General features: G+C 52.9%; 2 protein-coding genes across 3 annotated transcripts in view; one reads left to right on the top strand and one right to left on the bottom strand.

The window, feature by feature from the left end:
• The window catches only part of wnt3 (wingless-type MMTV integration site family, member 3), a gene marked incomplete at both ends in the record, with an annotated part of 18,347 nt that extends 6,765 nt beyond the window's left edge, over positions 1-11,582 (top strand). Inside the window, 3 exons of the mRNA XM_080021069.1 lie at positions 4,354-4,595; positions 7,809-8,074; positions 11,103-11,582. Coding sequence (XP_079877195.1) covers positions 4,354-4,595; positions 7,809-8,074; positions 11,103-11,582 — 988 coding nt within the window. The remainder of the gene's footprint in view (positions 1-4,353; positions 4,596-7,808; positions 8,075-11,102) is intronic.
• A 3,530-nt stretch (positions 11,583-15,112) lies between these two features.
• LOC307245436 (vesicle-fusing ATPase-like) overlaps positions 15,113-18,853 on the bottom strand; it is a 28,948-nt gene continuing 25,207 nt past the window's right edge. For both annotated transcript variants that reach the window (XR_013844677.1, XM_080021006.1), the window contains 5 exons: positions 18,481-18,615; positions 18,153-18,266; positions 16,177-16,232; positions 15,969-16,021; positions 15,113-15,823 (listed from right to left, as the gene is read on the bottom strand). Coding sequence is in view for 1 of the 2 variants with exons in the window: in XM_080021006.1 (XP_079877132.1) it covers positions 16,009-16,021; positions 16,177-16,232; positions 18,153-18,266; positions 18,481-18,615 (318 nt within the window). In the remaining variant the exon portion in view is untranslated. The remainder of the gene's footprint in view (positions 15,824-15,968; positions 16,022-16,176; positions 16,233-18,152; positions 18,267-18,480; positions 18,616-18,853) is intronic.

Below are 18,853 nucleotides of genomic sequence, written 5' to 3' on the forward strand. Positions count from 1 at the left end.
TCTACAGACAATTAGCATTAAATAATTAAACAAACAAACAACTAAATAAATAAACAAATAAATTAATAAAAAAAATTATAGGTAAATAAATTAATAAAGAAACAAATACATGAATTAATAGATACATAGATAAATAAATAAATATGATATAAATAAATAAATAGATAAATAAATTATAATTAAATATAATAAAAAGTAAAGAAAATAATAAAATAATTTAAATATACACAAATAGCTGAAATATACAAAATAGAAATACTCAAATACATAAAAATATGCAAATGCAATTCTAAGACCAGGATTAGTTATTTTTATGGATATATTAGTTATACTGTATACTGTAGGTTATAACATATAACCGCACATCTTTTTTTAAATCCAAGCGACATAGTTTGCATTAAAAAGGGTTTTTTACCTTTCAAGTTGGAGCCTCCAACAATAAGAGTTAGGCCAAAGAAAACTGGACCACCAACACTTCAGCTCAACCAACACGGTTTCATTCTTTAGTGGAGGAATGTGACTCACACCTCACACCACAACATGAGCTCACGGTGTTGGAGGACTTTTCATACCGGAGTCAATTAAACATGAAGTAGTTGAATACTTTTGTTTCTTGAGTACGTTGACGGTTTATTGGACGGACTGCGACCGGAGTACAGGTGTTCTTATGGTATTTATATTTCTACTTGGGAGCTGGAAGATAAGTGCTCTCTCCAGCGCTTCAAGCCTCCCGTTTGGGAACATTGCCTGAGGAATAATGCATTCAAGGGTGGATTGCGATTGTGAAGTTTCTAATTCCTCCATCTTTGTCGTAATCCTCCTTCCTCCCGCTCGCTCTTTGTGGGTGTCAGCTCAACGAGCCCATTTGGCGTTGGCGGAAGCAGGTTGACCGATTCTATGAACTCATCCAAATGCAAGACATGAGATCTGATGCTTGATGCTCGATTCATGACACGATTTATCCAATAAATACAGATACACGGTGACTGGTCAAATAATTGCTATGGTCTTACAATTTTGTGAATTTTGTGTGGTGTGTGCAAGGGGGAAGCCTAGGAATTAGGGAGAGAATCCAAAATCTTGGTTGTGCTCCAATCGCTTGAAACGGCAGCAAAGAGCAAATGAAATCCATTAAAAATGGTCATGTATAGAAATATCAAATATTATGGTTCGGAATGTTCTAGTATGGATCCCTGAGCAGGTCCCATGATCATTTGTGGCTTCCCTTTCCCCGGCTGCGGACGGTCTCTGAACCTGAACTCAGAGCGGTCTCAACCGGCCGTGGGGCTGGAGGCCAGGACAGGCGGAGCACAGGTGTTGTGTGTTGTGTGCTCCACGGGTTCAGAGGGTCACCCAGCGCCGTCCTGCGCCTCCGCATACGAGGGAGAGCCCTCATCTGTCTGCTCCCGGACAGGTGCCAAATACTGACCCCTGTAACCGACAGCTGGGACAGGGTTCTCAAAGTCCACCTCACCGTTCTTTGACCCAGGAACCTTTGGCAGGGCTGTTAAGAAAGGCCCGAATCTTGATGGAGATCTACAGTATCTGTCCTGAGGGTCACTGGACCAGGACTTTCATGGCACTGGTCGGGGAGTGATCGACAGCTCCACGTCATCCCGCCGCTTTATGTGCATTTCCCCCTCCCAGCGAAGTGTGTGGTGGAATTCCTTTGTTTCCTCCGCGTGGTGTCTTGTGGTTTTTCAGCGGCCCATCGTGCCTCCACGTCAGTTTTCGTTTTGGATACTTAGGAAAAAACCTCCCTCCCACTCCCCCAACCGAGCGGTAAACTCCCTCGGGGGCCGGAGGAGGCCCCATGCGGACCTGCCTAGGCACGCACCTGCCAAGCCCTGCTCGCTGGGCTGCTCCCCTCGTCTAGTGCCCCTGCAGCAGATTCCCCCGGCATTCTGCGTCGGCGGAGGTCTCGGCGCTGTGCTGCACCCTCGCCCGGTTGAGACACGTTGCTCTGTGGCTTCCGAGAAGTGAGGCAAGGCAGGCTGGATCAGCATGGCACATGTGGTCCGTGCGTCTGTTTGGGTGTGTGCTTGCGCGTGCGCGTGTGCGTGTGCGTGTGTGTGTGTGTGTGTGTGTGTGTCTGTGTGTGTGTTTGTGTTTGCGTGTGCTTGCATCTGTTTGCACCACGCGCCTCATACCTAAAGGCTTTTCCCCACAAGGTTAAGACTCTCATTCGCGCTCAGCCAAAACATCGTGCCTTTCATCTCATCGGTCCATCACAGATCTGGCGAGGCATATCCTTGACAAACAAAGTCAGAGACGCAGCCGCATCCCAGGTTTGTAGTCCAAACACGCATTGTCTACCGCAAAGCCCCATGCGGTTAGCTAATTAATTACAATAGAAATCCCTAAATCGTCATTTAAGCCGTAATGTCAGCCAGCATCTCAAAGGGGCGGGCAAACCCCAAAGACGTCTGTCCCAGCTCGGCCGCGAAGCAGCCGGGGTCTCTGCGCCGCCGGTGAGCCCGGTCGGACGTTGCTGGGGCGAGAAGCCGTTTTTCCGTCCCCGCTCCTTCCCGGACGCCTCCGCCCGTCGGCGCGCGGCGGGATCGACAAAAACCCCGGCTGTCACGCGCCAGTACCTCCGTGCAAGGAGGCAGGCCCGCCGGCCCGTCGTGTGCCAGAGAAATGAATGGGCACCGAGCGAGCGAGCGGAGCAGACGGTGTAATTATGCGATAGTCACTCAGTCGGCAGACAGGGTGAAGTCAGCGCTTCTGGGATCCGGGACGGAGGAGCCGGTTATGTGTGCACCATACGTGGAGATCGTGTGATTTGCGTGTGTTGTGGGACAGGCTGGTGGTGGGGGGTTGGCTGGAGCGTACACGAGCGGTGTGCCGCGAACCTGCCTGAGCGGGGAAAAACTTCAGTTTCTCGGCCTTTGTGTCGGGGAAGGGCACGGCACTGCACTCATCCGTCAGAGCCCCCCCCCCAGTGTGATAGGGTTCCGCCCTGCGGGGGGGGGGCGAGGTCGTCCCGAGTGTTGCTCCGATCCGATCGCCGCCGATTGTTCCCTCGTGATCTCCTCCATGGCCGGCGGCGCCTTGGAGAGTCGGCTCGGCTCTGGCAGGGTTCCTTGCCTCGGAGCTAAAGACTGACAGTCTCTCTCTCTCTCTCTCTCTCTCTCTCCCCCTCCATCCGCAACACACACGCACACACAAACAAACACATAAATACCGACTGACGCCTCACACCCGCAAAGAGGGATCTCGAGTCCTCGAACACGCGGCGGCGAACGTATAAAGCTTTGGGGAGGCTGCGTGCGGTACGTGCCCGTGCAGGAGCGTGTTTGCTTGATTTGTACCAGTGTCGTACGCTCAGGAGTAAATAAACAATAGTCACGTTGGAGCCTTTTGGAAGCCACGCTGCGGCGCATTTTGTTGGGGCCTGTCATCGTGGGAAGCGTGTTAAAACACGGGCGCGGCAACACCCCCCCCCCCCCCCCCCCGCCCCAGCCCAACGTCCTTGGTTTAAGAGAAGAAGGAGAAAAAAATAATAATAATAAGGCAATTAAAATTAATTGCCTCAGTGAAATCATAATGGTTTCTGGCATCGCGGGTTAAAAACAGGCGTTGTGGTGACGGTTCCCTGTTTAGGCAGAGAGGAATCACACACAAAAGCAAAGCAAAAACCACGATCTGGATGCGTCTTGGATTGATATTGTGTCGTTCCTGCAGGGTGAACTGTCTTTAGAAATAACTCATCCCAATAGATCATATTACTGCCCTAAAGTGAGGCAATTAACCTCCCTTCCCGGCGGAAAGAACGGCACACACAACAAAGGGGAGGCTGTGTAAACTGCGCTAAGCGGCTCAGTCCGTAAGGACACCCCGGCGGAAAGAACATTTGAAATTGTCGCCCGAGCCCGACGACAAAAGCAACACCGTCTCAGCATTTGAGACGTGGTAGATGAATTTGAAACGGGAGGGAGGACGGGGCGAGCGGTGCCGTCTCCTCCCTCTCTCTTCGGGGGGGCCGGTCGCCTCTCGCAGGGGGGGCCCTCGCTGGCATGTCACCACCAGCGCCATTGTGCGGGCTGAGTTCATGGAGGGCGCCCGCTCGCACTGAGAAGCATGCACTCTGAATGATCCGCCCTGAAGACGGAGCCAAGGAAGAGACACGCTGGGGGGGCGGAGGGGAGGGCGGGGTGGTCGCTGTACTCCTCCAAATCCAGATCAAGCAAGTCGACTTAAAGTTATTTAAGGATGTGTGGGGGAGGGGATCTGCTCTGTTTAATAGAATAAACCCCCTTTCCCAGTCCGGGGTGTATGAGGAGGGCCTGTCTGGGCATTGATACAGTGAGTTAAATCCCCCCTCATTGTCCCCCTGTCTGTCCCTCGCAGGTCTCTGGCCCTCGGGCAGCAGTACTCGTCCCTGGGCTCCCAACCCATCCTGTGTGGCTCCATCCCTGGCCTGGTGCCCAAGCAGCTGCGCTTCTGCCGCAACTACATTGAGATCATGCCCAGCGTGGCCGAAGGCGTGAAGCTGGGCATCCAGGAATGCCAGCACCAGTTCAGGGGCCGGCGGTGGAACTGCACCACCATCAAGGACAACCTGGCCATCTTCGGCCCCGTGCTGGACAAAGGTAAAGTTCGCCGTTGGCACTCGGAAAACAAGGATAAAACAGTTGACAATTGACCGTGTCAGAGTCTGTTGAGCTGTTTCATAGGGTATATCAAGGTATGAGTATAGACAGACAGACAGACAGACAGACAGATAGACGGACAGACAAGTATCAAATTCAACCACGTTTTAGCCTAAAGCTCAGCACTTGCTGTTGAGTGTGTTGACAAATGGCCACTCCAGTAATTACGCTAATATCCACCATTCCTGGCCGTACTGGGAAATGCGGATGCAAGCTCTGACACATAATCCCACCTCCATTCATCGTCACATTTGTCTTTGGTGTCAGCGTCTTGGTCTTGGCTTTCTCGACCGTGTTTACGCCCTCGCACATGAGCTAACAAGCACCGTGAACGCGCCGTTGAGTAAACCCTATGCAAAAGGCACAAGGCCTCACCGAAGAGGTCTGTCAGGTGGTTTTCATGGAGAACCCTGTTTGCTGGTGTCTTTCAAACAGCACCAACCAACACGACACGGAGGCACAGGTTGCGAAGCCCAAGGCACAGACACCCCAAGTAATAACATTAATAATAATAATAAAAATAGGAATTTCGGTGCTGGGAGTCACCGTCGCTGATTGGAAATGAATTGGCCTGTGTGTCAGAGGGGAAGGAATCTGGCCAGAAATGGGCAGCGTGAGCCTCCCTGGCTCCTCAGTCAAATAAAAAGGAGAGGGGAAACCAAATGAGATTACAGGCAATAGAAAAGGGCTGGGGGGCTCCGCTCAACCCCTACTGTGCATGAAGGCCAGTGCGCGCCTTATACAGCCCAGCTCCCACGGACGCTCCATTCACACGCCCTTTTGACTCTGTCATGAAAACAGGCTGAAAGGGGATCTCTCCCAACCTAGCCTGGTCGCGCAGGCTGCGATAAGAAAGGACGGAGGGGAGGACGTCGGGAAAATGGGGGTGTTCAGGGGAAGGGTCTGGGCCGTGGAAAAGGGCTCCTGTCGTCAGCCGTGGACGGTCCACGGCGGTTGGTGGTTCTTGGTGGTTGGTGCTTGGAAGCCTGGTGAGGGCGGGGGGGGGGGGGGGGGTGGCGGCGGGGCCCGCTGGCGGTGGTGGAGGTGGAGGATGGGATTTGAGCTCAGCATGTTGGCGGAGGGGTTGCTAGAAAGTGGGGGTGGGGGGTAGGAGTTCAGGGAATGCCAGCTCCGGGCAGCGCGGGGCTGCGGGGGCGCGAGTCGCTGGGTCCTTTGTGCGGGTAATACAGTGTGACACAAGGGAAACAAAGGCGGATTGATGGGCCCAGCAGGTAGCAGGAGCAGCGCTAGCCTTGGCGAACAGCCAGAGCTCCAGGGGCCCACGACTCACAGGCACCCGTTGTGGAGGGCCTGGCGAGGCTTGCCAGGGCGAGCTGCGATGCCCAACCTGAGGTGTGTCATCCAATCAAACAAGCATTCACAGGGGATTTTCAGAGCGAGACTGCGTGTACCTGTACGAGGTTCAACTATTAGAGTCTGCGGCGGAGGCTCAGTTAATTAGCTCGTGGGGTTTGTTGCTCCCGCACGAGAACGTTCTCGCCCCGATTTTATTGTTTAGGAGGAGGAAGTCTCCATATCAACATTTCACAACATGTATTTAGTTGTAGTTATCGTTAAAACTGAAAACATACCCACAGTAAAAAAAAACAAAAAACATGATTGTTTTAACCCATTACTGGGGGATTGCTTTTCCATGATCATTCTGAACATTCATCCCATTGAGGATGTCTTTCGTCAAAATGTGCACAGTAATGCACTTAATGGTTCTTATCAGGTAGGAAGCGCATTTATTTTACGTCACGACGGCAAATTTGAATATTTCTTCATCCTGAGCACTTCCAGTCTAGTCTATTTTTCCATTTTCCATTCTGGCAACTGTGTGTGACTGGTACATTCACTCAAGGTGACTTATACACGGTGACCAGACGCCCCGGCGCCGGTTTCAGGCGGTGTGTCTCAAGTCCCGACAGATACCTTTGAAACACAAAAATGTCCCGCTTTTCAACGTTCACTCCCAAATTGTCCCGATGGTCAGCACAATTAAAATAGTAATAATATGAAACTTGTTTTCAGCGCTTACATATGTGTCGTCATGTGCTTGCTGGGGGCGTGCGGCGACTCCGCTGCGCGTCCCCGTGCCTCTCCGTTACCTTAAAGAACGAAACAAAACAAAAAAGCACCGTGCATCACGGGGGGCGGACGCTCATCAGTCACTCTCTTACCGCCGGATGTGTGGTACGGCACACTTAAGGGTCCCAAACACTTAAGGTTTGGGCTTTTTTTTTTTTTTTTTAAACGTCGTCACCCTAGACTTATACCGTCGCCCCATTACCAGCCACTTTATTCTGCACTGAAACAACAATTCAGTCTCCGTTAAACCACGCAAGGGTCAATCCAGATGATGGTGAACCGTTAGGACACTCGATATAAACGCATACATACTATGTGTGCGTGCGTGCGTGTGAGTGCTCTGTTCTGAGTGAAGCAGGTGAGCCGCTGGTAAGTGTGCTGCGATCGGGGAAACAATGGTGTCGGGTTACATAATAAGCTGCTGCCTTCAAAGGAGGCGTAACCCCATCTCCCTCGGCGCTGGGAGAGGAGCGGGCCGACGTACCACTCGGTTTCGCCCGGGGGCCTCGGGCTCCGAGGGGGGGGGGGGTTAGCAACATTCCTGAAACACTATCCAGATGCAAAGCAGCACACCTCAGGGATGACAGGAGGTCACTAATACCCCGCTGAGAGTTAGGCCCTCCTGACACGGCCACAATGGGCTGATGTCACTGCGGGGGGACTCTTGCTTTTTTTCTTTTTTCCCCCCTCGGCTCCTTCACATCTCCCCCGGTGTCGGCGGCGGCGACATGGGGAAACGCCGCGCACGGGAGACGTTTTGGATGAGTCGAATTCCGGTTCATATCCACTTTGGAAGGCATTGCATCATTACCATGTCAAAGCCATACTTAACGTCTCGGAATGTGCCATTTTGGAGATGAAATGTTGCACGACAGGGGTGTTTTGCCTCAGACCGTGTTGACGGCGAAGGTTGCTGCCGTCCAAGCAGAAGTATAATACATATTCTGCCCTTCTGTCTGTCTGTCTGTCTGTCTGCCCGTCCGTCTGTCTGCCTATCTCTTTCTCTCTCTCTCTCTCTCTCTCTCTCTCTCTCTCTCTCTCTCTCTCTCTCTCTCTCTCCAGCGACTAGAGAGTCGGCGTTCGTCCACGCCATCGCCTCGGCGGGCGTGGCCTTTGCGGTGACGCGCTCCTGCGCCGAGGGCACGTCCACCATGTGCGGCTGCGACTCGCACCACAAGGGCCCCCCCGGCGAGGGCTGGAAGTGGGGCGGCTGCAGCGAGGACGCCGAGTTTGGCGTGCTGGTGTCCAGGGAGTTCGCAGACGCCCGGGAGAACCGGCCGGACGCGCGCTCGGCCATGAACCGACACAACAACGAGGCGGGACGCACGGTGAGGGCGGGGGCGGGGCGGGGCGGGGGAAGGGGGCCCGGGGGCGCTCGGAGGGCGACTGGTTCAGGCTCCGTATGGGTCACAGCGGTGGAATCACCGCTCATATCCTGTACTTCGGTGGAAACACACGGCGACTCTTAACCTTTTTCCGTATCGAGGACCCTCCATTTCATGCGCATTAGGCTGCATTACGCCACAGACCCCCAAGTTTTCGGCTCCAGGACCCCAATCTGAGAGGATTTCTTTGTCTATAAGAGATAAGATAAGAGAAAAACCCTATTAGTCCCACAACGGGGAAATTTACATCGTTCCAGCAGCAAAAAGGGGACAGCAGAAAATGGAGAGAATTCGCTATCACAGTGAAACCAGGAACAAAACAGTCGTTGTTGTTTATCTTCTAACGGCGCTTATTTTGTAAATGAAATAATGGGGATGTTTAACTGGATCATTTTGCTAGGGACCCTCTGGAACCCCTTCAAAAGACCCCCGGGGGGTCCCCGGACCTCATGTTGGGAACCACCGCCCTAAGAAAATGGTTTGCCAGTTGAACTGCTGGTAAAAGCAGGTGTTCTGTTGAACACCCTACCCAGAGAAAAGTATTCAAGCATGTACATATACATACTAAATACCTTTCAGTTGTACTTAAGCCACGTTAGGCCTTACACCCAGCCGCGTCCACGCGCAAAATAGACGTGAAAACAACAAGCGGCGGCGCAGCTCCGCGACGAGAGCGCGGCCCTAACGCCAGGTTTGCCTGCGTTCGGCTCCTTCGCTCGTTTCCGAGAGTTTCCCACCTTTTTTAAAAGTAACACTTCACTTTGAATGACCGGGTAATTACTGATCTGAAGCAGCGCCCGCCCTCCCGCCCGCGCGCGCACGCACGCACGCACACAAACCTCGCCTTTCATGCCTTGCGTCCCAATGAAAAAAATTCCCTGTCAGACAAATAAGCGGAGTGAGTTGAAGGGGAAAGAGGAGACAGTGCCGACTTAAACCGTCAGTGGCTGCTGTCACTGCTGGGGGGGGCGTCGGCTCCTGACTCCTCCATTTGGGGGGGGTGGGGGAGTCAACGGGGCCCTTTGATCAGCGCCGACAGGAGGGGCTCCGAGACCACAGGAGCTGCAGCTAAACAGCTGTACCGCCCCCCCCCCTCCGCTCCGCGGCCCCCATCCGTCCCCTCTCTCCTCCGCTCCTCTACCCTCCTCATTTCTTCCTGATCTCCTTGATCTCGGCGGACTCCATTCACACCCCGTCGTTTGGCCCCCGGGGGCCGCTGGGAGACGGGAGACGGGACTCGATGTCAGGACATGATGTCACACACCCCCCCCACCCCCCGCCGCTCTCCTCTCCCTCCCCTCCCTCCTCCCCCAGAGGTGCCGCAGCCACCACCTGCCCTCCGCCGCCGCCGCCGCAGCCACGGGGAATTCTGCGGCTAAATATAAACCAGCGGCTCGGGGCGGCGCCCAAATCGAAACACAAAAGGCGTGGAAAACGTTGCCGCGGGCCCCATGCTCCGCCCGGCTTCGGGGGGGGGGGGGGGGGGGTCAGGAGAAACGGGAGCGGCGCGACGCCTCCGCCCGGCGTCGTGCGACTTCCGGCGGGAGCGGACGACCGTGGAATCGCGATGACGCCGAGCCGCCGCTACATCCAAACGCCCCGAAACTAAAACTGAAGCCTCAAGGTTTTACCTGGTTTGTTTTTAGCGCAGGCACGGGTTCTAGACTGTTATTTTTTAAATGTTTTTATTTAAAATAATTAAAATCTTTTTATTGGAGGACGGTTGCAGGTCACAGTGTTAAATTATTTTTCCTTCCATTTTTCTTTTCTTCCACAAACACCCTTTTTTTTTTTTTTTTCAAGAATGGAAGTCCCGACTCTTTTTTTTTTAAGGGTCCACATTATCTTAAAAAAAACAAAAAAACATCACCTCCCTGGGTGGAAATGAACAGTAGGGACCGTCACAAAAGAGACACAGAGGGAACTAAAAACAATGATGAATTAAAAAGTAAGAAAGATTATCATGATTCTATGTTTAAATATAAATCTAAAGTCTCACAATTTTTGATAGTGTCCCTGGTCTACAAAGATCATCGCCATTTTTAATGCTCCCCAAAATTGCTTTTTCTCGTTGACGTTGCCTCGCAGCAAGAAGGTTCCGGGTTCGAACCCGACCGAGGGGGGTGTTACCTTCCTGTGTGGGGTTTGCATCTTCTCCCCACGGACACGTTGGTTTCCTCTCAGCTTTGAGACGGGCACATCGGGGGTGAGGCGCTCCTGCCGGCGCCCCCAAGCAAGGCATCGGCTCTTGGACTGGAGTTGGTCCCCGAGGATGCCTGCTACGTGGCAGCCCACCGAGGATGGGTTCAAATTAAGAAGAAACACTTTATTAATCACTGTGGGGAGACGGGTTTCCTGCGTGTAGCCCATCCCTTCCTGGGGGCCCAGGAGCAGTGGGGTGCTGGGGACCAACTCCATACATTGGCCGATGCCTTGCTCAGTGGCATCAGCGGCAGTAGCCAAGCCTGATGTGCCCGGGGGAAATCAGATGAAACCCATCCGCACATGGGGAGAACACGCGCTCCACACAGAAAGGCACCAGTGGGATCGGACCCGGGATCAGAGTGGCTGCATACCCGTCGCTCGTCGGCTGGTCTAACGAGCAACAGGTAAAACCCCCGTCCCCACACACACTCAGGAGAGGAGCCCTTGTCATGACACATGTCTATCTGCTCCTGGGCTTATTCCAGCTGCCCCACGCTCTACAATAAACTGTGTGTCCACAACCCCGTCTGTGTCTCTGTGCCGGAGGTCCCTGAACACGCCACTCGGTTGGCTAGGGGAAGGCGACACTGCCTCACTGGGTGTGCAGCCACACTGATCCTCGGGCCCCAATCACCTGGACCCAGGACAGGTGTGGCTGCTCCAACCACACCATCCCCACACCACAACATTCATGAAGTGTAACTTGTTCTTATCTGAGGAAATAGTGAAAGGAAAAATGAATAATCTGATGACCTCCCCCCCCCAGACCATCCTGGACCACATGCACCTGCGCTGCAAGTGCCACGGGCTGTCGGGCAGCTGCGAGGTGAAGACGTGCTGGTGGGCGCAGCCCGACTTCCGCACGCTGGGCGACTACCTCAAGGACAAGTACGACAGCGCCTCGGAGATGGTGGTGGAGAAGCACCGCGAGTCGCGCGGCTGGGTGGAGACGCTGCGCGCCAAGTACGCCTTCTTCAAGCACCCCGGCGAGCGCGACCTGGTCTACTACGAGGGCTCGCCCAACTTCTGCGAGCCCAACCCGGAGACGGGCTCGTTCGGGACGCGCGACCGCGCCTGCAACGTGTCGTCGCACGGCATCGAGGGCTGCGACCTGCTCTGCTGCGGCCGCGGACACAACACCCGGACTGAGAAGCGCAAGGAGAAGTGCCACTGCATCTTCCACTGGTGCTGCTACGTCAGCTGCCAGGAGTGCGCGCGGGTCTACGACGTGCACACGTGCAAGTGAGACGCCGCGTGAGGTGGGAGGGAGGGAGGGCGTGCGAGAGACAAGGAGACGGACCGACTGATGGACAGATGAGGGACGGGCTGCTGCTGGACTCCGCCTCCGCCGCTACTGCTTCCCCAAACCACTGCCGTCCCCTGTAAAACCCCCACCACCACCACCACCACCGCGGCCCCTTCCTCCCTCCCTTCCACACGCGCACACACACACACACACACACACACACACACACACAAACACACAGTGGCCCAACGGCAAACAAACAAGGTAATGGCACTTTGGTGAATGGACAAAATACACTTCTGTTCCTTTTCTTCCCACTGTTCTGTTCGGTGCCATCGTTCCTTGGTTCGACCTCCTCACCCCCCTCCTCCGCCCCCTCACCCCCAACGGTAGAATTGGGCCACACCCGCCCCCAAAAACTCAATATATTTATTTCTTCCTCCGGCTGTGGCACCCTAACACGTTGTACCTGTGAGATTCATGCAGTAAAAACAAACTAGATGAGACTCTCCACGCCGTCTTTTAACTAACTTCCTTTTTTTGGGGGGAGGGGGGGGGGGGACTTTCTGCTAAACTAAACCAACTAAACCCATAGGAAGCCACCACATTTAACTACTGAACTTGAAGAAAAAATAAAAAATAAAAAAATAAAAAAAAAGCAAGGCGGGCGGGGTGTGCTTCCCTGTCCCGGGCCCGCCAGACTACTGAGGTGAAGAAAAAAAAAAAAAAGCCCCTCCCCCGCCCCGCCGACTGTACCGAATAAACTGCAGCCGTCACCTGCCACGCCGGGAAGATATACGATGATATTTCCGAGGCTGATTTTTATAGCCCTGCATTGCTGGAATACTGGGACTGGAGGCGTGCAGGAGGGAACATGCATGTGTGGGAGCACGCACACTTCCTCCCCCTCTTCGAACCCACCCCCACCCACCCCTCTGCACGCGCACGCACGCACGCGCACACGCACACACGCACACACACAGGCGGACTGTTCACCTGCACACAACCCTGCAAAAGGGAATTGTTTGGGATTTTATCACCTGGCAGCGACGCGACGGGACCCCAGAGAGAAGTGTGAGCGGCTCGTCATTGGAGTGTGTGTGTTCGGTGTGTGTGTGTGTGGTGTGTGCGCGTTGTTTCCCCGCGGAGCGTGAAGGCGTCAAATTGAGTTTTCGCACGTTTTTAATTCGACGTCGCGCTTTCGGCGGATGTAGGACAATTCCAGAGAAACCTTGCTCAGAAAGTCACCTCCCGGTGCCGCTGACCCGGCGACGTTAAGAACACCTCCTGGTGAAAGGCACTTCCTATCATCTTATTTGTGGCTTTTATATCAGTCGAATCGTTTTTTGTTGTGTTTTTTTTGCCTTTTTCTCGTGGATTCTTCCTCGTGAATTAACGTAGCAAACATTCGCTGAAGCTCAATTTGACGCCGGTACGGCGCCTTCAAGTCAGACCAAGTCAACGCTTTGTTCCAATTCTGCTTCCTAAAGGTTGTGGTTTATTATGAGGAAGCTGAGAAATATTATGCCGACGTTTTACACCAGTCCAGAGTTGAGGGTTGAAGGGGGTCGGGGGGGGTCAAGTGACGACGTGTGGAAACCCCTCTCCCGCGGAATCCGAATTGAATTTGAAGGTTCCCAGAGCACCGGAGGCAGAACGCTGAGTGAAAATAAGGTTTTGGCAGCGGCAGTAGGACACGGTGTGCCGCGGGAAAAAAAAAAAAAGCTGATGACAAATAGGAGCGGCGGGTTTCAAAAAACACGACTTAGCGCTGAGTTATAATTCCCAGAGCGAGTGGAAAGACGATTGGGAAACGCAGTTTGGTGCCGAGCCACGGCCTGTGCGCAAGATGGGGAACGGTGTGTGTGTGTGAGACAAAACGCAAGTGTGTGGTCGAGGAAGAAGGATGGAAGGAGAGGAGAGCGATGGGAGTCTGTTTTTGTTTTTTCCCCCCTCCCAGCGACGTGTTCCGACAGTCCCCCCCGTCCCGTCGTCGTCCGATTCGTTATATTCCACAAATTCCACAACAACAACAAAAAAACCATGTGAGACGGTACCTTGGTGTGTGTGTGTGTGTGACGTAGCTTCTCATCGGCATCACCCTCCCCTAACCCCCCCCCCACCCCGCCGCTATATCCAAAGTTTTGTACAAAGGTTTCAAAAGTGAATAATTCCCTTTTTATTTTATAATCTTGAAATGTTATGTTTTTATAAATATTATTTATTATACAATGTATATATCTGTATGACTGAACTAAGATTATATATTTGAAGAACAAAAAAAAAAAAAAAAGGCCTCGTCTCCTGCTTTTGCTTTCCTTTTTAGACAGATCCAGGGGTTTAGGGAGTGACCTACTGTACCGTCCTACTTTCCACCGACCAGCGCGTCGGAAATGAGTCGGAATCGATTCGAAAATGGAAGTTCTGTGTTCTGTGGTGGTTACAAGTGTGACCAGAGAGCGCTCGCTCAACATAAATGAGGATTATGCACGACATACAGTACGTACACACACACACACACACACACACACACACACACACACACACACACACACACACACACACACACACACAGTCCATCATCAGGGAAATGTGCATGAATTATTTTCATTTATGGATTATTAAACATACATTTCAGAGGATCTAATGATGAGAAGTAGTGAGAAATGCAAATGATCTGCTGTTTTGTCTGTTTGCAAATGTAATCCATACATGCAAATCAGGGCAAATCAGGACACACACAGACACACACAGACAGACACACACACACACACACACACACACACACACACACACACACACACACACACACACACACACACACACACACACACACACACACACTCTTTAAACTTGTCCAGATTTATTGCAACGGTCCATGGTACAGAAGGAGCTTTAGAAACAGCATCGCTGCACGAGGTTCCAAAACGGATGAAGACTCCGTCTGAACGGACCGAACCCTCCACGCCGTGCGTCCAAACCGCCGGAGGCTCAAAATCCACGTTACAGTCTGGAGTTCAACTTCAGCCTTTTCCGGTCGACTGGACCGTACGCACACGGCAAAACGTACAGGGGGATGGTGTTATACAAACGCCAGATCCCGTGAACTTCATGCTTTCAGGAGGATTGACACATTCTGGGAAATTTTTCCATGTCATTGATGCCAGACAGTGATGTAACATTACTGATAAAGTACAATTACTAATATGACATTACTGATAATATGACATGATGAGTAATATAATATTACTGGTGAATCCACACGACTGATCATGTGGATTAACCGGTAACATAACATTAGCGATGATGTGGCCTTCATGTATCACGGCAGGTTACATATCGCGTACGTCAGGCTTCGTCTATAAGAACATATAAACCACTCTGCAGGTTTGTCTGAACCTGCTCGGGGACCGGGCGGGCGGAGAGACGCCTGTTAAGATACCGAACGCTCCGGCGCGGCGAAGCCCCACCTGCTCCCGGAGCAGCTCGGACACGGCAGCGCCAGCGACGACGCCTGTTTTCATGGACACCTCACGCAGTCGGCAGCGGGGTCTTTGACAAGCACACGGGGGCACAAGGGGGGACGGGGGAACAGCGGGACGGGGGATCCCACGCCCTCGTCCCAGAGAGGGAAGCCTGTCGGCGGCCGAGGAACCGGGGAAACGCCACGGCTTCGGCGGCGGCGAGGAGAAGTCGTCGTCCGGCGTTTATTGTGGTCGTTCTTAATTAAAAAATTAAAAAAGAAAGACTAAATCGAGATGCTACCTCCCAAACACGGTTCATTTATTCGTTAAAATCTCAACGTCAAACACACAATCCCAGCAAATCAAAATTGAGCAGATCTTACATGATAAAAAAACAAAACAAACAAAAAAAAAAACACGTCCTGGAATTGTCTCATTTGAGAACTTGTGCACTTTACAAACCATAAACGCGAGAAATCCTCTGTCTTGAAAAAAAAAACAACCCCAAAAAAAAACAAAAAAAAAACAAAAAAAAAAAACACGGAGGACACGACGGACGACCTTAGAAATGACAACACACAGACGGACGACAAACAGCAGCGCTCGTTTGCCCCGGGCTCGCTCCTGTCCGCGCGGTGTTTGGGTGGCTGCCTGGTTGGTGTTCTGTCGCAGAGAGGGCGGCGAGAGCCGTGGAGGGAAGGATGGAGAATTAGATGGATGGAATCAAACCTCTCTCGCTCTCTCTCTCCCCCTCTCCCTCTCCCTCCCCCATGGTGCCTGGGGAAGGGGAGAGACAAGCGTAAGTGAGCGGAGAAGAGGCCGCCAGAGAGCAACTGTCTTCGAGGCTGATAGAAGTAAATAACTGAGTGCGAGAGAAGAAGAAGAAGTTAAAATAAAAATAAAAATGAAAAAAAGGTTCTACCGAGGGAAGCTGCCTCTGCTCGACTGTGGCTGCAGCTGGCCTAGATACCCAGTCTGGAGGAGAGGGAAGAAATAAACACGATTACAAATACAAAATCCAGACCAAGAAGCTAAAAAGGTGTTATATCCAGAATAATAAGTGTGTGTGTGTGTGTGTGTGTGTGTGTGTGTGTGTGTGTGTGTGTGTGTGTGTGTGTGCAAATACTCACGATCCTTCATCTCTGAGCAGGCTCAGGAACTTGTCAACTCTGTGACCAGGATCCATCTAAAAAGTCAAAGATGGAGTACGATCAGTGGCTAAATGTGTTGCTGATGCGCATACCAAAGCCATGACGCGGCAGCATCTCGCCTGATCAACGACGCTGTTCGTTATGATGTTCGTCATTGTGCCGTCCCTGGTTTTAGGGGAGTTATCCGTTAGCCGGTTCTTGAGGTGGACTGACTGTTTTGATGGCTTCCAGCATATTCAGTGTGTGAATGCCCGTTTTGGGCCCATTTAAGGAACACCCGACTGGTCCGGAACCGGACGACATTCGAGATCCTTTTTATTCCTCCACAAAATCAATCCGTCTCAAAGTACCAAACTGATTAGCAGCGGATACACAAACGATGAGATAACACCTTAAAAGTGTGATCATCATGATTGCATCTCAAATGGACGAGCCGCCGCGGGGGGCCTGCTTCACTTTCCTGTCCTGGCCGCGGTTTCTCCGGATCATGCAGAACCAGAAAATAGCGCTTGATAAAATAGCGGCAATCCGGATTTGGCCGGCACCGATTCAATGTGCTTTCGTCGGGGTTCATTTCAGCAAGAAGTGAGAGGCAGCTGCGGTGACGTTGAGGAACCGGCGTCCAGTCGCGGTCAGTTAACTGTCGATTTGAGGAAATAGACGATGGAAAACCTCGCCGTTTTCCATCCGAATTCCAGGACCACGCTGCAAGTCGGATCGCCACTTTCAGGCCCGGAAATGTCCAGTCCTGTCCGATCGGCAGACGGGGATCGTCCGGTTTCGGGAGGTGTGCTGGGGACCCACAACGCCCCGGTTGGAATGCCGCTTTTCACTTCGTGGCACGGGGGGGGGGGAGGACTTGAGGGGGAACTCTGACGGTGCTGGAACCCGCCAGGTGCCGAGGAGCGGTCGCGAACGGCCGTAGCGCCGGAGCGCGCGCCGCCTGACTCCTCAACACCAACGCCGCGCTGTTTTTTTCCACCACAGTTTGTTGTGACTGCGGCGCATTCCGCTGACTGCCGAGAATGTTGGCCAGATGTCGAGGAAAGAGGAAGAGCAGGGGGACGGCTGGGACGCAGACCTCCACTTAATAATACACTGTCGCAATACCAATAAATCAATCCTATTTGTGTGTGTGTGTGTGGTGTGTGTGTGTGTGTGTGTGTGTGTGTGTGTGTGTGTGTGTGTGTGTGTGTGTGTGTGTGTGTGTGTGTATGTGTGTGTGTGTGTGGGTGTGTGTGGGTGTGTGTGTGTGTGTGTGTCATGCAGGGTTGGCGGGGGGGAATATACTCCAAACTCATTCACTGAACTGTTAAATCGATGAAAACAAATCGATTGCAACACGCCCCCAGGTTTACCGTTGCAATAGATCTGGACCCGTTCCTTGACAGGATTTAAACTGGGACAGCCCCCAAGATGGCCGCTCAAGCCGTCTTTTTGTGCCCCGCCGAGGAACAGGAACGAAAATGAGGAACCATTTAGGCCGGGGGCCTTTGCGAAACACGAACCCTGAAAGCTCCCTAAAAGTGTTCCTGGTCGGTTTTCCCACCGCGCAATGTTACCGCGGAGATCCGGAAAATCAGGAGGAGGTGAAGGGAAGCCGAACGCCGGCGACCGTTTCGTCGTCTCGGCACGCGGCGAAAACACCGGCAGCGACAACAGCCGCGCCGCCAGCGGGAAGCTGAAGCGGTGGCGTCGAAACGTTATTCTTCTCTGCCTTTGGTACGAACATGGAATTTGAAAACGGCGGCTTTTGTGAAATCGCATTTGACCAATCAGCGTTCAGGACGACACACACTGCCCCCGACTGCCCGTCCTCCGGAAGAGCACCACCTCCCTCGCAGGGACTCCTCGGGAACAATCCCAATCCACCAACTTCTGAAGCAAGTGGAAAAAGAGCGAAGTTCCCGCGCATCAGCAGCCAAGTTCCCGGTTCCTGAAATGCCTCCTCTCACCTGTACAGCCATTTCGATGAGCATGAGCAGCTTCTTGATGCCGATCCACAGCCCCTGGCCCTTCACCGCCTTGGCGATGCTCGCCCGCTCCTTCTCCTGGAAACTGCCCAACAGCTGCGGAGGAATCCAAGCACCTCAAGGTTCAAACGCTGACAAAGACGTTCACAGTTCGTTCCCTTCATTGTGTGTCTGTGTGTTTATTCAGTGTATGCACGCACTCACATCCAGGCGTGAGTGTGTGTCAGCAGCCAGTAGAACTGTACATGAGTGTGTGTGTGTGTGTGTGTGTGTGTGTGTGTGTGTGTGTGTGTGTGTGTGCGCGCACTACCTCCAGGGCCTCCACCAGCTGCTCTCCCCGGGAGATGTTGGGGACGTGCACGGTGGTGCTGAAGGCGTCCAGCATCTCCATCTCCTGGAGGACGTCCTTGCGGCTGGTGGTGCCAATAATCAGCAGCTTGCGTCCCTGGAAGAGGGGGAAGCAGACACAGATGTATGGTGGAGGAGGAGGAGGAGGAGGAGGAGGAGGAGGAGGGGAAGGGAAGAGAGGAGAGGAAGACCGTGGATGAGACCAAGAGGCCGCGAGAAAGAACACAGAAGGTAGGATGAGGACGCGAGAGCGGCGACAAGGATCATTCTCCTGAGGAGCTGGTGCAGGAATAGGGAGGTGAAGAAGAAGGAGGTGGAGAAGAAGGAGAAGAAGA

Source organism: Zeus faber, assembly GCF_960531495.2.
Source record: "Zeus faber genome assembly, chromosome: 20".
Classification (NCBI taxonomy): Eukaryota; Metazoa; Chordata; class Actinopteri; order Zeiformes; family Zeidae; genus Zeus; species Zeus faber.